The following is a 19,583-nucleotide window of genomic DNA, read 5'->3' as shown; positions in this document are numbered from 1 at the left end:
ATAATACCATTCCCTGTCACATTGTCTTCTAGTTATACAGCTGCCTATGAGTCATGCCACATTTTTTATTGCACTGATGATCACATTGAGTTGGTCATAACATATTAAGGGATGAAATGAATTGGTAGACCAAACAGCCAAAAAACAAAAAACAAAAAACAAAACAAACAAACAAACAAAAAAACAGGTCTCTTTCATCTACGTTAAACTGCATTAAACTGATTTTTATGTCATGTTGCATTCCTGGCCCTGAACAAACCAAAGTCCCCATGTGTCAGGCACAGGAAATGTTGAACAGCAGCCCATTCACCCCAAAATAGTTTTCTGCTGACTGGTCTCCCCAGTCAGGAGGCACTGTACCCCTGACTGGCCTTCCCATTCTGCTTTACTTACAGCATAGCCATTGCGGGCGATACCCTTATTCTAACTAGGATCAGGAAAACAGTTCTCCACACCAGCTGATGTACTTGTTCTTGGCTATACTGGCCTTCTCCTTGATGACTACCTTATATGTCATCCTAGAGCCTTCATCCAGTAGCTGATGGAAACAGAAGCAGAGACCCACAGCTAAACACTGAACTGAACTCCTGGAATCCAGTTGCAGATAGGGAGGAGTGATGAGCAAACTGGTCAAGACCAGGCTGGTGAAACCCACAGAACCAGCTGACCTGAACAAGGAAGAGCACATGGATCCCAGACTGATATCTGGGAAACCAGCAAAGAACTGATTCCAGACTCCCTGAATGTTGGTGTCAGTGAGGAGACCTTGGCAATCTATGGAGCCTCTGGTAGTGGATCAGTATTTATCCCTAGCATATGAATGCACTTTGGGAGCCCATTCCACATAGAAGGATATTCTCTCAGCCTAGACACATGGGGGAGGGCCTAGGCCCTGCTCCAAAGGATATGACAGACTCTGATGATCCCCAATGGAAGACCTCACCCTCCCTGGGGAGCAGGAAGAGGATGGAATGGGGGTTAGTGGGGGGCAGGAGAGGAGGGGGGAGAGGGAACTGGGATTGACATGTAAAACAAGCTTGTTTCTAATTTAAATAAAAAATAGAAAAAAAATAAAATTAAAATAAAAAAAAATATGTATACTGGCCTCCCAGCTTGGTGTCTCTGCTTCGACCCTGCCCACTGTGCTCAGCGTCTTTCTTTTTGGTGCCAATGAAACTACCTTTGAAACCTGCCCTTTGCAGATGTTCTCCATACATTCATTTTCCATCATGGAATCAGGAGTCCTTCTAGCCATGTCTGTGGATCCCTTTGTCACCATCTACAACCCACTTCGCTATACCGCCCTCCTAACCCTGCCCAGTATTGCTGGCACCAGTGTTACACTTGGACTGAAGAGTGTTGCTCACATTCCCCCTGCAGTTTCGCCTAAAGTTTCTGCCTTTCTGTGGCCACAATGCGCTCTCCCACTCCTATTGTCTGCATCCAGATATAATACAGCTGCCTTGTGGGGACACTTGTCCCAACAGCATTTTGGGGCTTTGCATCATGACTTCCACTTTTGGGCTGGACTCACGGCCCATTCTTGTCTCTCGTGTGCTGATCGTGTACACAGCACTGAACATTACCTCTGGGGAGGGGCGGAGGAAGGCTCTCAACACCTGTGCTTCACATATGTGTACAGTTCTTGTGTACTACGTGCCTAAGATCAGTGTAGCTGTGGTACATCGCTTGATGAAGCATACTGTACCTGCTGTTCCTCTGTTCCTAGCCAATATCTATATTCTGGTACCGCCGATGCTCAATCCCATCATCTACAGTGCTAAGAACAAGCAGGTTCGTGAAGGGTTACTACAACTCTTTCTTCAAAGAAAATATTAAGAGACCGTAGACATCAATTAGAGGCCCCTAAGCCAGTCGGTCATATCACCAAAAGCAATGTAGGAAAAGAGAAAGAACTATTAGCTTCAAATCTAGAAAACTTAAAATATCTCATGTTGATGAATGCATAAGGACAAACATTCAATGCATCCATCATAGGTGTCAATCCAAGTTGTATAATTTGTTCATATGCTCTTAACCCAACTGTTCCGATGCCTAGCCATGACCTAGATTTATAGTCTGAAGTTTCCTTATCATGACAGACACTTGAAAGCAAAATTCTCTTTAGCAATATTCAAGATAGTGTGTTTTGTATTGATCAAACACAAAAAGAACAGTGCTATAGCTGGCACATCAATTAAGAGTACATACTGCTCTACCAAAGGACAAAAGTTTGGTTCCCAGCACCCACAACAGCTCACAACCACCTGTATCTCCAGCTCCAAGAGATTTGATACTCTCTTCTAGACTTTGTGGGAATCTGAAGCACTTAGATACACACACAAAATAAATAAATTAATTAATTAAATATAGTATTTCTAAAATAAAAATAATCTACTGTTCTTTTCTTTTTTAAAGATTCTGATTTGTTTGGGTTTTTGTTTGTCTGTTTTCTAAAGAGAAAAGAAAGAAAAAGTGTGGAGTTGAGTAAGTCAGAAGGTGGGGAAAGCTGAGAGGAGCTCGGGGAGGGGAAACCTTGAACAGAACATAGTGTCTGAAAAATTTTTTTCAACAACACAAAAGAGAATCTCACTGGCCATAAATTTATAAATAAATAAACGAGGGTTTAACTATACCATGGAACACTGTGCATTGCTCAAAATGATGGTATAAGGTAATAGGTGCTCAAGAGGTAAGGAAGAAAATGCAAATTTTATATTATATATAACACATTGTGCCTATATGATGATACTTTAGTCAATTTATGCATTTATTTTTAAAAACATTAAATTTATAATAATAATGACTATTTGGGCAAATTCTGTGATAGTGAAGAAAATAAACAAAAATAACACTTTACATACATTTGGGGTTTTTTTTCAAAATTAAGTTATTTAATTATTTCTTTTGTTACTATGTTTATATTTCCTCATAAGCTGATTAACATCTCCATACATATAAAGACATAAAACCTATTAAAACTTTGGGACAATTAGAAGCAAAACTGTATAGCTACAAACCTGTTTAGCTGAGAATGTACATGGCTAATGACAGAGTGAAACGTTTTGGACATCTATAGGTTTCTATATATGACAAAATAACTATTATTTATCCTGTTAAAGCTTATGGATGTGGGAGTAGCCAACCACTTCCTGGTCAGATCTGAGACCCCTTCACAAGGGTGAATTCATGTAAACTTGGTCAAAGCCCTATGGTTTGTGAGGTCATAGGCCCTGGGAGGAGCACTTACTGCTGTTTTTGCTAACAATGGTCATGCTGTCAGTCTACTTTCCAAATATCCATCTTTATACCTACAGATTAATGCTGTTGTCAGCCTTAATCAGTAAAGCTTATTTTGCAGGCAGCAGTAGCTTATAAAGAGACTCAATTGATCAGAGTACTGAGGATAAAAGCTGCTGTGAATTCTCAGTAATAGATACCACGTCTATATCAAACCCACTACAAGGCTCAGTGAACACCATGGAAGGAGGGCAGAGAAAAAGAGTCACAGACAGGGAATAGTACTATGAGATACTGTCCTCTGAACATGGCATGGCTTCCATACTCACGAACTCACAGCAACTGTGGTTACCCACACAAAATTAAGCCAATTAAAATTCCAGCAGGATAGGGGAGAGCTTCAGCTGCCCCTTCCCTAGTTGATGAGCTACTGGCAGTCAATGGATGCTGGGGGTGGCAAAGTCATCTTTCTTTGAAGGTGGGGTCACTGGTAGATTGTGTGTGCCCAGTGAATGTCCCTACTCACATGCAAATATGGGCCTCACAAATTAACTCTATGGGTTATTGGTTTTTACAAAGGACATGAAATTGAGAGGGAAATGTGTGAAGGCAGACCTGAAGGGAGTTAGAGGAAGAACTTGGGATAGATGTGATCAAGATGTGTTGTATAAAGAAGTGAAATTTTTACGAAAATAAATTAAATTACTATTTTAATGGGCACTGAAAAAATTAATGTAGATAAACATTGAGATGATGAAGTGGAACAAAATTCATATATTCATACGACACTCCCAGTCAGTGTTTGAATTTGAAGTGTGACACTTCAGAAAGACTCACACTAAGTTGACATCATTGTGACAAAACAGACAAAATATCAATAGATTTTCTTCTGAACATTTTTTTTTTACATTTCAATTTTTTTTTCTTTAAAAGGAGTGAGTTGTGTACAGGGGGGTTAAATGCTTTATAGACAAAAAAACTGCGCTAAAACCAACTTATTCATCATCATCTTCTTCTTCTTCATCTTCGTCTTCCTCTTCTTCCTCCTCTTCCTCATCCTCTTCATCCTCCTCCTCATCTTCCTCTTCCTTCTTTTTCTTGCTCTTTTCTGCCTTAACCACCCCCTTTTTCGCTGCTTCGGGTTTTCCTTTAGTTCTGTAAGCAGCAATATCCTTTTCGTACTTCTCCTTCAGCTTGGCAGCCTTCTTTTCATAGGGCTGCTTGTCCTCTGCAGCAGTGTTGTTCCACATCTCTCCCAGTTTCTTTGCAACATCACCAATGGACAAGCCTGGATGTTCTCCTTTGATTTTTGGGCAACACTCACAACAGAACAAGAAGAAGGCCGAAGGAGGCCTCTTGGGTGCATTGGGGTCCTTGAACTTCTTTTTGGTCTCCCCTTTGGGGGGATGTAGGTTTTCATTTCTCTTTCATCACGAGCCTTGTCAGCCTTTGCCATGTCCTCAAATTTCCCCTTTTCTTTAGCAGACATGGTCTTCCACCTTTCTGAGCACTTCTTCGAGAACTCTTGAGAAGCTGACAGAAGCATCCGGGTGCTTCTTGTGTTCCTCTCGGCAAGTTTGCACAAAGAATGCATATGAGGACATTTTGCCTCTTGGCTTCTTAGGATCTCCTTTGCCCATGTTTAGTTGATTTTCGTCCGCGAGGCAGAGTCGCCCAGTGCCGGTCCGGCTCGCGCTTGCCCCGGCGCTGTCTCTATGGAGCTCAATGTACTGCAATGGCTGTGAGAGCGGGAGCCAGACGCAGCCTCCTCACTCTCTCCGCTCTGTAACATTCCTTCTGAACATTTTTGATGAGATTTGTAAATGTTCTTTGCACTCATAGTCACTTCCAGTAGTCACCAGGACTGTTTCCCACTTCTGCTAACAGTATATTTTTCCTGTTTGTTCTCTCATTTTACACATCACAGCTGTTACTATCTGTCAACCCAAGACTTTTTCAAGTTCAGCAAGGCATGAGCTTCATCTCTCTCTCTCTCTCTCTCTCTCTCTCTCTCTCTCTTCTCTCTCTCTCTCTCTCTCTCTCTCTCTCTCTCTCTCCTCTCTCTCTCTCTCTCTCTCTCTCTCCCGTGTGTGTGTGTGTGTGCACGCGTGTGTGCGTGCCCCACTACACGTATCCACTGGTTTCTGAAGTGCCTGGAATATAGCAGATACTTAATAAGTATTGGTGAATGAACATTCACCAATAAATAAATTTCTGGCTGAATGAACAAAGATAGGGGGAGAGAGAGGGAGAAAGAGAGATTTACTTGGCCTTTGTGTGTTGTCATCTTCTATTGGTTGTGCCATTCCAGTTCATGATACTACATGTCTCTTACTCCTTTACCCCTTCTTTCTATTGACTATAATTTTCACATATTTTATTGTTTGTTTCCTTGCTTTTTTATCATTCAACAATTTCATACATGTACACAATGTATTCCAATTACACTCTCCCTCAAACTCTCTGACCTCCTACACATCCCGGTCCACAACACTCACTGCTACTTGTTACTGATGGATTTCAGGGTAGGAGGAATCATTGTCTTCAGTGATATATTTACCAGTGACCTGACCAAACTCCATAATAGTTCTAATTCAATGAGTTCACATTCATGATCCTAGTTAAACTAAATGGGTCATAAAATATTTTTTACTTTCCTCATTTACATTCTAATGAAATGCTTAAAAAAAAACCTGGGGGAAAGCAGCCTGGTTAAAATAAAAATAAGCACTGCAACTTATCAATAAGAACTCATGGTCTTAGTGTAAACCTAATTTTAAGTGAATCTTCCCAGGAACATTTGGGAGACTTTTGAAAGAACACATGTGTGCTTTAATGTTAAGCATGAATGGGAAATCCACATTAATATCTGAGGAGTTAAAATGGTATGTTTGTAGGATTTGGGGTTTTTTAAGTGAGAAGAGAATGTATGGGTTGTCAGTTAAAATTTCAAAGATTCCAAAGTATCTTCCCCAATCTCATACTGTATAAGCTAGTATCAATATTATTCAGGAGGTAAAGGCCAGTAAAACATATTCAGACTCATAGGTGGATGGCTTTTAAATTCTTTACCATTAGATAACTTAACAATTTGTCACAAAATTCAAGGTGGGGGAATAATTTAAGATGAATATTTGAACATGTGTTTTTTATCTAATAAAGTTTTTAATTCTTATTTTAGTGGTCTGCAGCTTCACTATCCATGGGAAAAGCTCACTCCTGCTCATGACTCCAGTCCATTCTGTCCAGTCATCACCCTTTGTGCTCCACTTCTGTCCCACATATTAACACCCCCAGAGATGAGGGAACCTGAAGACTGAAAACACTTTTTCCCCGCCCTCAGGCACATTGAAATCATGCTAATATTACATAATTCACTTATGTTCTCTCCTGCTCAGAATAGGGAGCTCCTGACAGTAAGGATAAAAACAGTCTCATTTTCTTTCACAACCTGTAATCCTCTCTAGAGATCTACTTGCCTTTTATTTGCCTCAAAAATATATTCATATATCTGTCCTGAAAATGGACTCACCCCAACAACTTTGTGATAACTCCTCTCAGCTAGTCATGCACTTAATTTATATGTTCAAGAGTTGGAAGAGAGCACTTTACTAGACTTTGTTTTTCTCCACTAGAGAGACTGTGCCCTGTCTAGTCTACATGCTCAGTCTTGGGTACATTGCCACTCGGTGGAATTCAAGGCTCTTTTCCAAAACTACTTAGTATGTCAAACAACTTCTTATTTAGCATGAGAGCTGCACTTATATGCTATTTTTCAAAGTGTTGTCTAGCTACCACTTTGATATATCACCTGGATATTCTGCTACCCATCTTTTGAGAAAACACCTCAGCACTCCCTTGCATTAATGAAAGAATATTTCCTTGAAGACTCAATTGATGCTCACATTCATGTTGATCTTTACAGAATCACTATATCTTCTCCACTAGCACCAGTTCAGTATTTTTTATTATTTCACCTATACACCGAACTCATTTTCTCTCTGTGGTCCTTAAATACCTTTCTTTGCAAGATGATAGTTATTGTGTCCAGGCTATGTAAGCTGTCAGAACACCTCTTCATATTTGTTATGTTCTTATACTTATTAAAGACTTTCTTCTCTGAGTTTCCCCATCTTTTTCTAACTCTCTCAGGTCACTCTTTATTTATGATACCTAGATCTTGTGTGTATTCACATATATTCTATTACTTAATGCATCTTTTTTGCCAACTGTACAACTATCCACAGCCTCCTCATTACTTGTAAAATTAGTGGCACAATAGAACACCTCCCAAACAATCTTAATAAATCTTAAAACTGGATTATTTGATAAGACAAAATGCGTTTTTATTTTCTCTTAAAATGTTTATGTTTAAATAGTATTTTTTCCTTTACTTATGCAATAGTTAAACATACTTATATGGTCTTTCAACACAGTCATACACTGGATAACGATTGAGTCAGGATAGTGAAGCATATCCATCCTTTAGACCTCAGATATTTTCAGATAACATAATATTCTTCAAGTGTTTGCTTTCATTTAACATTATAAGGATGTAAAATGTTCTAAGAAATTTTGTATACATTACTTATGCAGTTATAATAGAAGATAAATATATCTGCATTCATTTTCATACACGTTTAGTTTCCTTAGGGGCATCTGATATTGAGAAAGTGGTATGATTACTTAGTTAATTGATCCTAAGGGAACTTGACTCTGTCACTATTACTCTACTCACATAGATTGTCCTTGAGTTTTAAAAGATGTGAGACATCATCCTAGCCACAGAATTATGAAGATAAGGATGACATACTTGCCAAAGTGAAGGACTTGACAAAGTGAACTTCCTTGGTCCAGCCTGATGTTGAGTGGTGAGTGTCAAGCCTATGGTCTCTCAGGCCTGCATCTTAAAGAAGTTTCAAGAAGACTCCCACATCCATCTGAGGTCAAAGCTCTGTAGATTTCTTCCTACGAATAGGCACATCCCTCTAGTTTCCAGACATGTGAGGCAGAATGAGAGGAAGCACTTCCTAAGGCTGAAGACAGCTAACCGAAAGTTAACAAAATATCAGAAGTCATAGTTTCTAGAAATAGTTCTTCTGGTGTATCACTTGGGGTTCCAATGCAACCCATGCATCTTTTCAGAAGCTGAAAAGGGACTCCTTGTGATCTTGTTTCCCTCACAGATGCTGTGAAGGTATTAGTGAGGTAGTGATAGGAAAGAATAGTTTAATTAGAAAACTGGGGATAAACTAATGATCTCTCAGAGAATTCTTTTAAAAGGAAATTGTGGGCAACAAATGCTAACAATTACTTGTTGCTAAAATCTCATGATAACTACTCAGACCCTATATGAGGCAGATAGCAACACTGCTATATTTAACAGCAAAGAAATAAATATACACACAAGCAGGGGAAGATGCACTTAGCATAGGAGCCACCTGTTGCTCTGTGCAGTTGCAGTACTACTCAATTCAGCATATAATATTCCCTTCTTTCTGCTGATAGTTTCTATATTATTATCCTCTTCTCTGTTGTTTATGTTTTAATCTTCACTGATAAATGATCCCTTTCATCACCTCCCAACTTTTGTAAATATCCTAAATTCTGGATAATGACTGTGTTAAGATCCCTTACAAGAATATCTGCCCCTATATGACTGTGGAGATGGGAGAGCAAGGATGAAAGAGAAGCAAAAAATGTAAGAGCAATAGAAAATAAAATAAACAGAGAACAAAGGGCTGAAAAGATGAGGAAAGAGGGTCTCATGTTGTCAGAATCGGTCTGTTCACAATCAAGTCTCTTGAGGTGTGGCAAGCAAGATATGGGTCCCATAGGATCAAGGATTCAGTAAAGCAAGTCAATGATGTTCAGTCCAGAAGTCTAATTAAGAAGCTAAATGTTGAGGCTTGTGTTTTAACACATTCTGTTGTGTGTGTGATCACTTTCTCTGAGGTGAGTGATTTGTTCCTGATTCTCTCTACCTTAATTTTCAGCACAGCCCACCATACAGACCTTTCCCAAATCTGATATCTACTGAGTTAAACTGCATCGGACAGTGATAAGTACCAGGGATCCTATATGCAGGAGGAAAATGAGAAGGGTGCTTTTATTGCTATATTTGATTTTTCATAAAATGTTATATAGACAATGATTTTAATATGCCAGTGTGTCATTATTTTCATTTTCTCAATGTCTTAATTCAGTATTTAAGAAAATGCTATGTCACAAATCGATTGTGGCAGTGATTTTCTTCTCTGTCAGGTATGCTCAATGTTTTGAAAGCATCATCATTTACAAAGTTCATAGTTAAGAACTGCAAAATTAACTTACAAGGAAAATTTCATAGTGTTTCAAGTGGATTTGTGATTTTGTGGTGGTTCACATGTAGAACTACCACCAGCTGCATGCACCCCACAGTCAGCAGGTTAGACACCACTGCAGGATACACCTAACTTCTCCAGTAACCCTGAAAACTTTCTGCTGATCCTCATGTCTGGGCTGAAATGTTTCTTTCTAAGTAAAACTTCCTCTGCCTTTTAAAAATAAATTCCCTTTCTAGGATCCTTTCATAGCACCCTGAACTTTCATATCCTAGGATGTAATATAACTGAGAAGAAGCACTCAGCATCCTTCATGTCCATGTCTCAGCAGGATCAAAAGCACAAGTGCCCTCTTTGTTTTATGGTTAAAAGTTGCTGAGGTTTCCTGAGTAAGTCCAGGACTCTATGCATTCTCTACCATATATGCCAATTAGTGGAGAGAAATGCTAATTGGATATAGGTTTGCAAGGCAGAGAAACGTAATAATGCTCAGTGTGGGATAATGAGTTGTTTCTGTTATAACAGAACAGAATTTCTGCTATAACAGAATTTGTATCAGATTATTTGTACATTAGGCTTGTGCCTGTGTGACTGGTAAGCAGGGTGTATGGGTGAGTGGGTGAGCATGCACATAGAACACATTGATAAATGAGTTAAAAATCTACCATGAGAAGTCCCTCCTATCTTGCCTGTCCAGGATGCTCTTGTATTGCTGTGCTGGCTCAGACAAAGCTCTACTCATTCTAGGAAGGTGTTTTTTCATCTTCTGACAACATTTCCTTACCCAGAAAGAATTTATTGAAAGTTTGCTTAGGTTCTTAGTATTGCTGCTGTTGTGAGGTCAGTGACATGTCTAAGACAAAGAAATCCTAATGGTTAAGAGCAGCAATGTTTTAAGATTAGCAGTCAAAGATTGTGGGAGTGATCATCACAGTATTTTCAGAAACCATGACATCTTTTACAAATCAGCATACATGGTCCCTGATTCCTTCTCTCATCTGGTCATTTGCACATAGCCCTTCTAGTAATTGGCTCTGAGCTGCAGTCATGGTCTCAGCCTTGTCTTGGTCCTCCACTCTCCACTACCAATTCATTGGGGATTTTAAAATTGTTGTCTTATACTTATGTATTTATAAATAACTTCTATTGATCTATTACAAATATTAGTAGATACCTGATTCTGGGATTGTATATAGGTTTTTCTCCCTAGTAGCTTTCTCCAGTGAGGCGTATCCACAGCAACAGAAGACAGCCATTTCCCTCTTAGCTGATCTAAGGTACACTGCAGTTTGGGTGCATACTTTTCTTTCATCTACAACTTCTTTATGACAGAAACAGAAACTCCTTCCCAATGAAAATACCTTCATGGGATTCATCTGTCAATTTTCAGAAACAAGACCTTTGACCACATGAATCGAAGTTTGTTTTCGTCTCTTTCCTTGATGCCCAGTAAATTTTTTCAACATAATGTAATTTTACTAGCTTGTTCCTGACTTTTGAGGTGGCACTGCCCCTACAGGATGAGATTTCAACATGAAGAATTCCAATAGCTCTTTGGGGTTCTTACCTACAACATTCATTTTGGTTGGCATCCCAGGGCTGGAGACAAAGCACATCTGGATATCCATTCCCTTCTGCCTGATGTACATCATCATCTTCCTTGGGAATGGCACCATTCTTCACGTCATCAGAACAGATGCTTCCCTGCATCAGCCCATGTATCTCTTTCTTGCCATGCTGGCATTGGCTGAGGTTGGTGTCTCTGCCTCCACTCTACCAACGGTGTTAGGTATCTTCCTTTTAGACACTCTGGAGATTACATTTGAAGCATGCCTTCTCCAAATGTTTTTCATCCACTCTTTTTCCATTATGGAATCAGCTGTGCTGTTAGCCATGTCTGTAGACCGCTTTGTAGCCATCTACAGCCCACTACGTTATACAACTATCTTGACACTGCCTCGAATCATTGGCACAGGAGCTGTCATTGGACTGAAAAGTGTTATATTAATGACCCCGTTGCCTATACTATTACAGAGACTGCCCTTCTGTGGCCATAATGCCCTATCTCATTCCTATTGCCTTCACCCAAATCTTATCCACTTACCTTGTGGGGACATTTCTATCAATAATATCTATGGACTTTTCATTGTTACCTCCACTTTTGGACTAGATTCATTGCTCATTGTGGTGTCCTATGGGCTTATACTTCATACGGTACTGGGCATTGCCACAGGAGAAGGGCGGAAGAAAGCACTCAACACATGTGGCTCACATGTCTGTGCTGTGCTTGCTTATTATGTACCTATGATTGGCTTGTCTATGGTACATCGCTTTGCACATCATGTGTCTCCTCTGCTCCAAACCATGATGGCCAATGCTTATCTTTTCTTCCCCCCTGTCATTAATCCCATTGTCTACAGCATTAAGACTAAAGAGATCCGCCGTGGCATCATCCGAATGCTGTCAGAGAAGAGGCTCAGAGTTTAGTGGAAGAAGGGGGTGTTTAGTTGGTTTCTATAGTCACAGATTATCCAAGTTTATGTTCTATAACTGATGTAAGCTTAAAATACAATGTCTAAGATCTGTAGAGTTATTCAGTGGTAAAGAATGCATACTGCACTCATACAGAATCCATGTTGGTTCCAGCACCCACATTAGGCAGTTCACAACTGCCTTCAGCTCCAGGTCAAAGGGGATCAGACTCATCTATCCTCCATAGGCACCTGTAGTTCAACACACACACACACACACACACACACACACACACACACACACACAGAGAGAGAGAGAGAGAGAGAGAGAGAGAGAGAGAGAGAGAGAGAGAGAAACAAAATAAGTCTTTCTTTAAAAACCCAGTGTCTAGTAGAAGGGAATTCGAATTTGGTAATAAACTAAAATGGAATGACAAGAACATGGGTTATTTGTGATGGATCAGTTCACAAAACCAATGCTATTATGTGCCATGCTGTGTGGCATGCTTGTCTAAATATATTATTTTCCAAATCTGGGATAAAAATACAAAAAGATTGTTTCCTTTAAATACCTCATTCTTCATCAGAAAAAAATGAAACTGTTTTTAGAAAGGTACCCTAGAAACCTATTGAACTCCCTACACTAGGAAAGGAAAAAATAACCAGTATTTCATCCTCCTGAATCTCTGAATTCCACAGTAGGTAAACTGATACTTGACTTTCAAGGAGTTCATAGAGGATCTCCTACATAGGCACTGATGTCTCATTTCCAGCTTTATCAAGGCCCCACACCAGGTTATCTAAAATTATAAACCTTGTGCATTATACAAGATTTTGAAGTTGTTCTACACAGATGCAGAGAAACAAGCGTCTTCCTTATGTACTTTTTATATTGTTGAATATGACTCTTCAGATACTTTAAACAATTAGTTTATAAGTCAAGATTATTGAGGGACACATGTAGTAGATACACCATTCTTTTAGTAATTCCTCACAAAGCCTCAGGTAGCATTAACATAATGTTTATTCTTCAGATAAAAATCTACTGTTTCTTTGTAGTAAGTATCTTGTTCAAGCATATAGAACCAAGAGCTACTGTTACACTCTAGCTGGGCCAGACTTCAGAATAAGAACTATTAACACTTAGCATTTGTCAATGGAGCAAGAGCTCAAGTGCTTTGTTCCTACTATAACTCAGCTGAATAGAATCTACTGAGAACAATTCTAGACCATAGAGACTGAGCAATGACAAAAGAGACTAGGTTGTGTCACTCATGGAGCGCTCACTTCACTAAAAAAGTATTTTCTCCACATATTTTCTATATCTGCCACACTTTGTACTGGAATGAAGTTTAGAATCAATTTTAATCAGAATTTATAATATCTTCAATGAGTAAACAAAATAAAAGAATTCTTTGAATATTGTGGTAGTTTGAAAGAAAATGGCCCCCAAATGGAATGGCGCTATTAAGAGATGTGGCTTTGTTGGAGGAAGTGTGTCACTGTGGGGTCAGATTTTGAGGTCTTTTTTGCTAAGCTTCCCTCAGTGTGACACTCACACCACTTCCTGTTACCTGTAAGATGTAGGACTCTCAGCCACTTCTCCCGCACCATATCTGTCTGCATGTTGCCATGCTCCCCACCATGATGATAATGGACTAAACCTCTGAAACTGTAAGCTGTCACTTCAATTAAACATTTTCCTTTATAAGAGTTGCCATGGTCATCGTGTCTCTTCACAGCAATAGAACCCTAAGACAAATGTGAATCTGAAACATTTAAAATCTTGCTTTCATGTTGCATTTTAAGGACTGTGATGACTGACAAGGACTTTCCTGTAGAAGTTATGCCTGTAACCTGACCTCCAAGTTCCCACTTCCCATGGGTGTATACAGTCTGAACTGAGAATTTATAGTTGCCTAAGAGTACAGGCTAGACTCACACCCACTCTGTGACAGTGGAACTCTGTAGAAAACAGTGATTTAGAGTTGTAGGGAAGAAGTCAAGCTGGCTTGACCTTCTTATAGACAACCAGACCTTTCTATAGACAAACAGAGAAATAAAAGAGAGGTTATTTTCTGGGCCAAGAATAAAAGGAGAGATATCTTTAGGGAAATCCAGAGAAAAGCATCCCACATTTAGAGGTTGTTCAAAGCAGGTTGTCAAACAATGTAGTAGAAAATGAAAGTATTAGCACATCGCTTCCCATTTCCAGAATTTGCAGGGTGAATATTCAGCCCCCTTCCTCTGCATACCCCAATATCTAAGGCTACTGAAATTTTGAGTCTCAGTCTACACTTTACCCTCTGTCCTGTGGCAGGTGACCAAGCCTCAGTTGAGTCTAGGCGCTGCTCTGCTCACCAACCTCCCCCATCAACCCCCACTTGCTTCTGCATGAACCCCCACAGACAAGAGTGGACCTGCCCAGACCAGAAGGCCACCCTGAGTCTGGACACACCTCCCCCCTGTCTATACTCCACCCTCTTTCCTCTGGAGGGTGCCTGAGCCTCAGGTGAGCCTGGGTGCTGCTCTGCCCCCCAACCTCCCCCATCAACCTCCTGCTGGCTTCTTCCTGAGTCCACCCAGACCAGAGTGGACCTGCCTAGACTGGACACACCTCACCGTTGTCCACCCACCACCCTCTGCCATCTGGCTGCCACCAGAGCCTGAGCCCTCTGCCTGCCCCTGAGAGAAGGAGAGACCTCACCTGCACCCAACTGGCAGAAGGGATGGGAAGAAGACAGAGTAAGAACACACTCAACAACAGAAAGACCAAGATGACACCACAAGAATCTAGGGACTCCACACCAGCAAGAACTGAAAAGCCCAACGTACAGGATGAAGAAACAATAGACCTTTAAAATTATCTTATGAAGATGATAGAGACCATTAAAGAGCAAAAAGAAAATCCCTTAAGGAAATAGAAGAAAAAAAAGCAAAAAAAAAAATACATGAAATGGAGGAAAAGCCAAACCAAAAAATTCAAGAAATAAACAAATCCCTTAAAGAATCTAAAGAAAACCAAGAAGAAGAAAAACCAAACAAGTGAAGGAAACAATTCAAACTGTTCACAGTTTGAAAGCACAATTAGAAACAATAAAGAAAACACAGAATGAGGGGATGCTGGAAATAGAAAAGCTGGGTAAACAATCAGGAACCACTGATGTAAGCATAACCAATAGAATACAAGAGATGGAAGAGAGAATCTCAGGTGTTAAAGATTCATTAGAGGATATACAGTCATCGACCAAAGAAAATCTCAAGTCCAACAAGTCCCTAAAACAAAATATCCAGGAAATATGGGAAACCGTGAAAAGACCAAACCTAAGAATAATAGGTACAGAAGAAGGCGAAGAAATTCAGCTCAAAGGTACAGAAAACTTATTCAACAAAATCATTGAAGAAAACTTCCTCAACCTAAAGAATGATATGCCTATGAATCTACGAGAAGCTTATAGAACACCAAATAGATTGGACCACAAAAAGAAGTCCCCTCATCACATAATAATCAAAACACAAATGTACAGAATGAAGCAAAAATATTAAGAGCATCAAAAGAAAAAGGCCAACTGACATACAAGGGAAGACCTATCCAAATTGCACCCGACTTCTCAATGGAAACTTTGAAAGCAAAAGACCATGAATAGATGTTCTACAAACTCTAAGGGAACATGGATGTCAACCCAGACCACTGTATCCAGCAAAGCATTCAATCATTATAGATGGAGAAAACAAAATATTCCATGACAAAACCAGATTTAAGCAATGCTTATCCACAAATCCAGCCCTATGGAAATTAATGGAAGGAAAACTCCAATGTAATGAAGATAACTTCACTCAAAAAACCATAGGCAATAGATAATCCCACTTTACCAAACACCAAAAAAAGTGGGGAAATCTACACACAATAACACCACCAACAACAAATCCAAAACAAACAAGAATCAACAATCAATGGTCATTAATATTTATCAATGTCAATGGTCTTAACTTGCCTATAAAAAGAAACAGGCCAACAGAATGGATATGAAGACAGAGTCAATCCTTCTGCTGCATACAAGAAACACATATCAACTTCAAAGACAGATGGTACCTCAGAATAAAGGGTTGGAAAAAGATTTTCCAATCAAATGGGCCCAAGAAACAAGCTGGTATAGCAATCCTAATATCTAACAAATTAGACTTCAAACTAAAATCAATCAGAAGAGATGAAGAAGGGCATTTCCTACTTATCACAGGAAAAGTCCATCAAGAAGTCTCAATCCTGAACATCTATGGCCCAAATACAAAGGCACACACATTTGTAAAAGAAACATTACTAAAGCTCAAATCACACATAAAACCTCACACACTTATAGTAAGAGACTACAACACCCTGTTCTCAGCAATAGATAGGACCACCAGACAGAAACTTAACAAAGAAACAAAAGAACTATCAGATGTTATTACCCATTTGGGTTTAACAGATATCTATAGAACATTCCATCCGAACATAAAAGAATATACCTTCTTCTCAGCGCCACATGGAACCTTCTCTAAAATTGACCACATACTCGACAATGTAGCAAACCTACACAGATACACAAGAAAATGTAATAACCCCCTGTATCTTATCAGACCACCAAGCTTTAAAGTTAGAATTCAACAACAACATGAATTTCAGAAACCCTACAAACTCATGGAAATTAATGAGCAATTGAACCATTCCTGGGTCAAGGAAGAAATAAAATAAGGAAATTAAAGACTTCCTAGAATTCAATGAGAATGAAGATACAACATACCGAAACTTAAGGGACATTTTTAAAGCAGTGCTAAGAGGAAAGTTCATAGCACTAAATGCCCACATGAAGAAATTGGAGAATAGTCACATTAGGGAATTAACACCACAACTGAAAACTCTAGAACAAAAGGAATCAAACACTCCCCAGAGTAGACGCCAGGAAATAATCAAACTGAGGGCTGAAATCAATAAAGTAGAAACTAGGAAAACACTACAAAGACTCATGAAACAAAGAGTTGGTTCTTCGAGAAAGTCAGCAAGATAGAAAAACCCATGACCATATTGAAGCCCGGGGGCAGGGAGAGGAAGGAGAGTCTTCATCCAGTTGCTGTTCGAAGCAGAAACAGACACCCATAGCTAAGCACTGAACCATACTACTGGAATTCAGTTGTGAAGAGGGAGGAGGGTTGAGCAAAGGAGCCAAGACGGGGATGGAGAGACCTGTAGAAACAGTGGACCTGACCTACCGATAGAATGGAAACCCTAGTCCTAAAGCTGGGGAAACAGCATTGGACAAAACCAAACCCTCTGAATATGGGTACCAACCAGGAGCCCAAGACAGTCTATGGTTCCTCTAACAAAGGAACCAGTCTTTAAACCTAGAGCACAATGGACTTTGGGAGCCCATTCTCTATGGACGGATACTATTGCAGCCCAGATACAGCAAGGAGGTTCTAGACCCTCCCCCAAACAATATAACAGACTTTGTAGGTCCTTGGTAGAGGGCCTCACTATCCCTGGAGAAGAGTAGGGAGGCTGGGTTGGTTGGGGAAAATGGGAGGAGGGGAGGGAGAGGGAATGGTGGATGCATATGTAAATATGAGTAATTAAAAATAATTAAAATATGAAAAAAGATATTTTGAGTCTCCTAATATAGATGCATATCAAACATATTTACTTTTATCTACATTTCAGTAATTCTGCTTTATCTCTTCAAACATCAAAAATACATCAAATAATTATATTTCCTTTTTACATATGGTTGTATATGCAAAATATTTATATAAGTTGTATGATCATTGGGTCTAAAACTATAAAAAAAACAAAAGAATTTTTCATAATGAACATCTAAACCACAGCTGATTGCCACTGGCTGGGGAGAAATGCAGTGTAAATAAAGTCTTACAATGTCTGAAGATATAGGTTAGTTGGTAGAGTGCTTGCTTAATATTAGCGAAGTCCTGGGTTCATAATCTCTGTTAGCTTATAAAATGGGGTGGGGTGGTACAAACTTATAATACTAGCATTTGGTAAGCAGAGGCAGGAGAAGCAGAAATTCAATGTCATTCTCAGCTATGGAGCAAATTTGAGATGAGTCTGTACTACATAGAACTATCTAAAAATAATTAACAAATAACGTTGCACAAAACTCCTAAGTCAGATGTCTCTAGGTGACACTCATCACAGCCCCTTCATTCTGAGGAGAGAGCCAGCCTTTCTTGGGGAAAAATCAAGACATCATATTCAAAAGCTATTTTCTGCTCTTCACTATGAAAGTACAATCATTTCCTCTAACACTGTTTTCCATCAAAAACCATGTGCTGTCCTCGACTTGATGTTTAATATAGGTATATGTTTGTCTTTTAGATCTCTCATAGCCTGTGTGTGAAATGGGTTGTCATTTATTTTTATAACCATAGGTTTTGTTAATTGAATTCTGGTATATTGTGCTTATCAGAATTTATTTGTAGGTTTCCGGGGTAGCTGTTTCTATTGTAGTCAAAAGTTCTCACATGCTGGGTGTTGGTGGCACACGCCTATAATCCCAGCACTTGGGAGGCAGAGGCAGGTGGATCTCTGTGAGTTCGAGGCCAGTCTGTTCTCCAGAGCGAGTGCCAGGATAGGCTCCAAAGCTGCACAGAAACCCTGTCTTGAAAAACAAACAAAAAAAGTTATCACACATAATGTGTCAATTTTTATGTGGCTAACTGCATATATCGATGCTGAAGATGGAATTATTCCAAAAATATTTCTATAAACTTATAAATTTTGAAGGTAAAATATTGTCATTATCCTCAAAAGAAGTCACACCCAATTATCTGCCAGCCAAACTCTTTCAATATTCTTGGATTTTGCTAATATAACAAATACAAAGCTGTCTCTCAATTTTATTACATTAATTATTGTTTTTAACATATATGAACTACGTGAACATAATTTTTATTTTATGTAAACAGTCTCTTCGTTCTGGGTGGAGATCCTGCCTTCCTGGAGAAGAAGTAATATTTGTCCATGTCACACCTGTTTCCTGCAAGCCATGGAAAGGGGACAGCCTGTTTGCCTAAAGATTTATGAATCTCCCAGGAGATTTGGACACCTCACACCATCTTCAGACTACATCAGCTCTGAATTTGGTTAAAAGATAACTTTTCTCCAACTCTCCACAATTCTCAAAACCAGAATAAGGATACAAGCCTCGGCTAGAATATGGGTTAGACCATTGTCATGGAACCTCAGAGGATCAGCACATTCCCAAATGCCAGCTTCCTCAACTGGTGCAGAATACAGAATGCTCAAGAAATGTTACTGAGGACAATTCTGTTTGTTGCTGCTATTTAGTTTTCCCCTTTCAAGCTAGGGGTCTGCATTTACTGAAAACAAACAATTTTTTTTCTTGACTTCACATTTTGTTTTTGCAGAAGTTGGACTACCATGAGATTTTTGGGGGCAAGAACTGGAAAGGCATGACTTAAAGTGATGCATTTATTTGTCAAATTTGACAAGAGATTTGATGGACTATCATAGCGATTTTGTCAACTTGACACAAAT

The 19,583-nt window shown here is 39.4% G+C and overlaps 1 protein-coding gene and 2 pseudogenes across 1 annotated transcript; 2 read left to right on the top strand and 1 right to left on the bottom strand.

The window, feature by feature from the left end:
• Positions 1-287: 287 nt before the first annotated feature.
• LOC100769233 lies at positions 288-1,839 on the top strand (annotated as a pseudogene).
• A 2,379-nt stretch (positions 1,840-4,218) lies between these two features.
• On the bottom strand, positions 4,219-5,028 carry LOC100769520 (annotated as a pseudogene).
• A 6,068-nt stretch (positions 5,029-11,096) lies between these two features.
• LOC100769804 (olfactory receptor 51J1) lies at positions 11,097-12,050 on the top strand. Its single transcript, XM_027408030.2, is given in 3 exon segments — positions 11,097-11,397; positions 11,400-11,662; positions 11,664-12,050. Coding segments are annotated over 3 exon segments (951 nt in total).
• Positions 12,051-19,583: the final 7,533 nt, after the last annotated feature.

This window comes from Cricetulus griseus, chromosome 3, assembly GCF_003668045.3.
Source record: "Cricetulus griseus strain 17A/GY chromosome 3, alternate assembly CriGri-PICRH-1.0, whole genome shotgun sequence".
In the NCBI taxonomy this organism is placed as follows: Eukaryota; Metazoa; Chordata; class Mammalia; order Rodentia; family Cricetidae; genus Cricetulus; species Cricetulus griseus.
The sequence above is the reverse complement of the archived record's forward strand: the minus strand, read 5'-3'. Positions and strand labels throughout refer to the sequence as shown.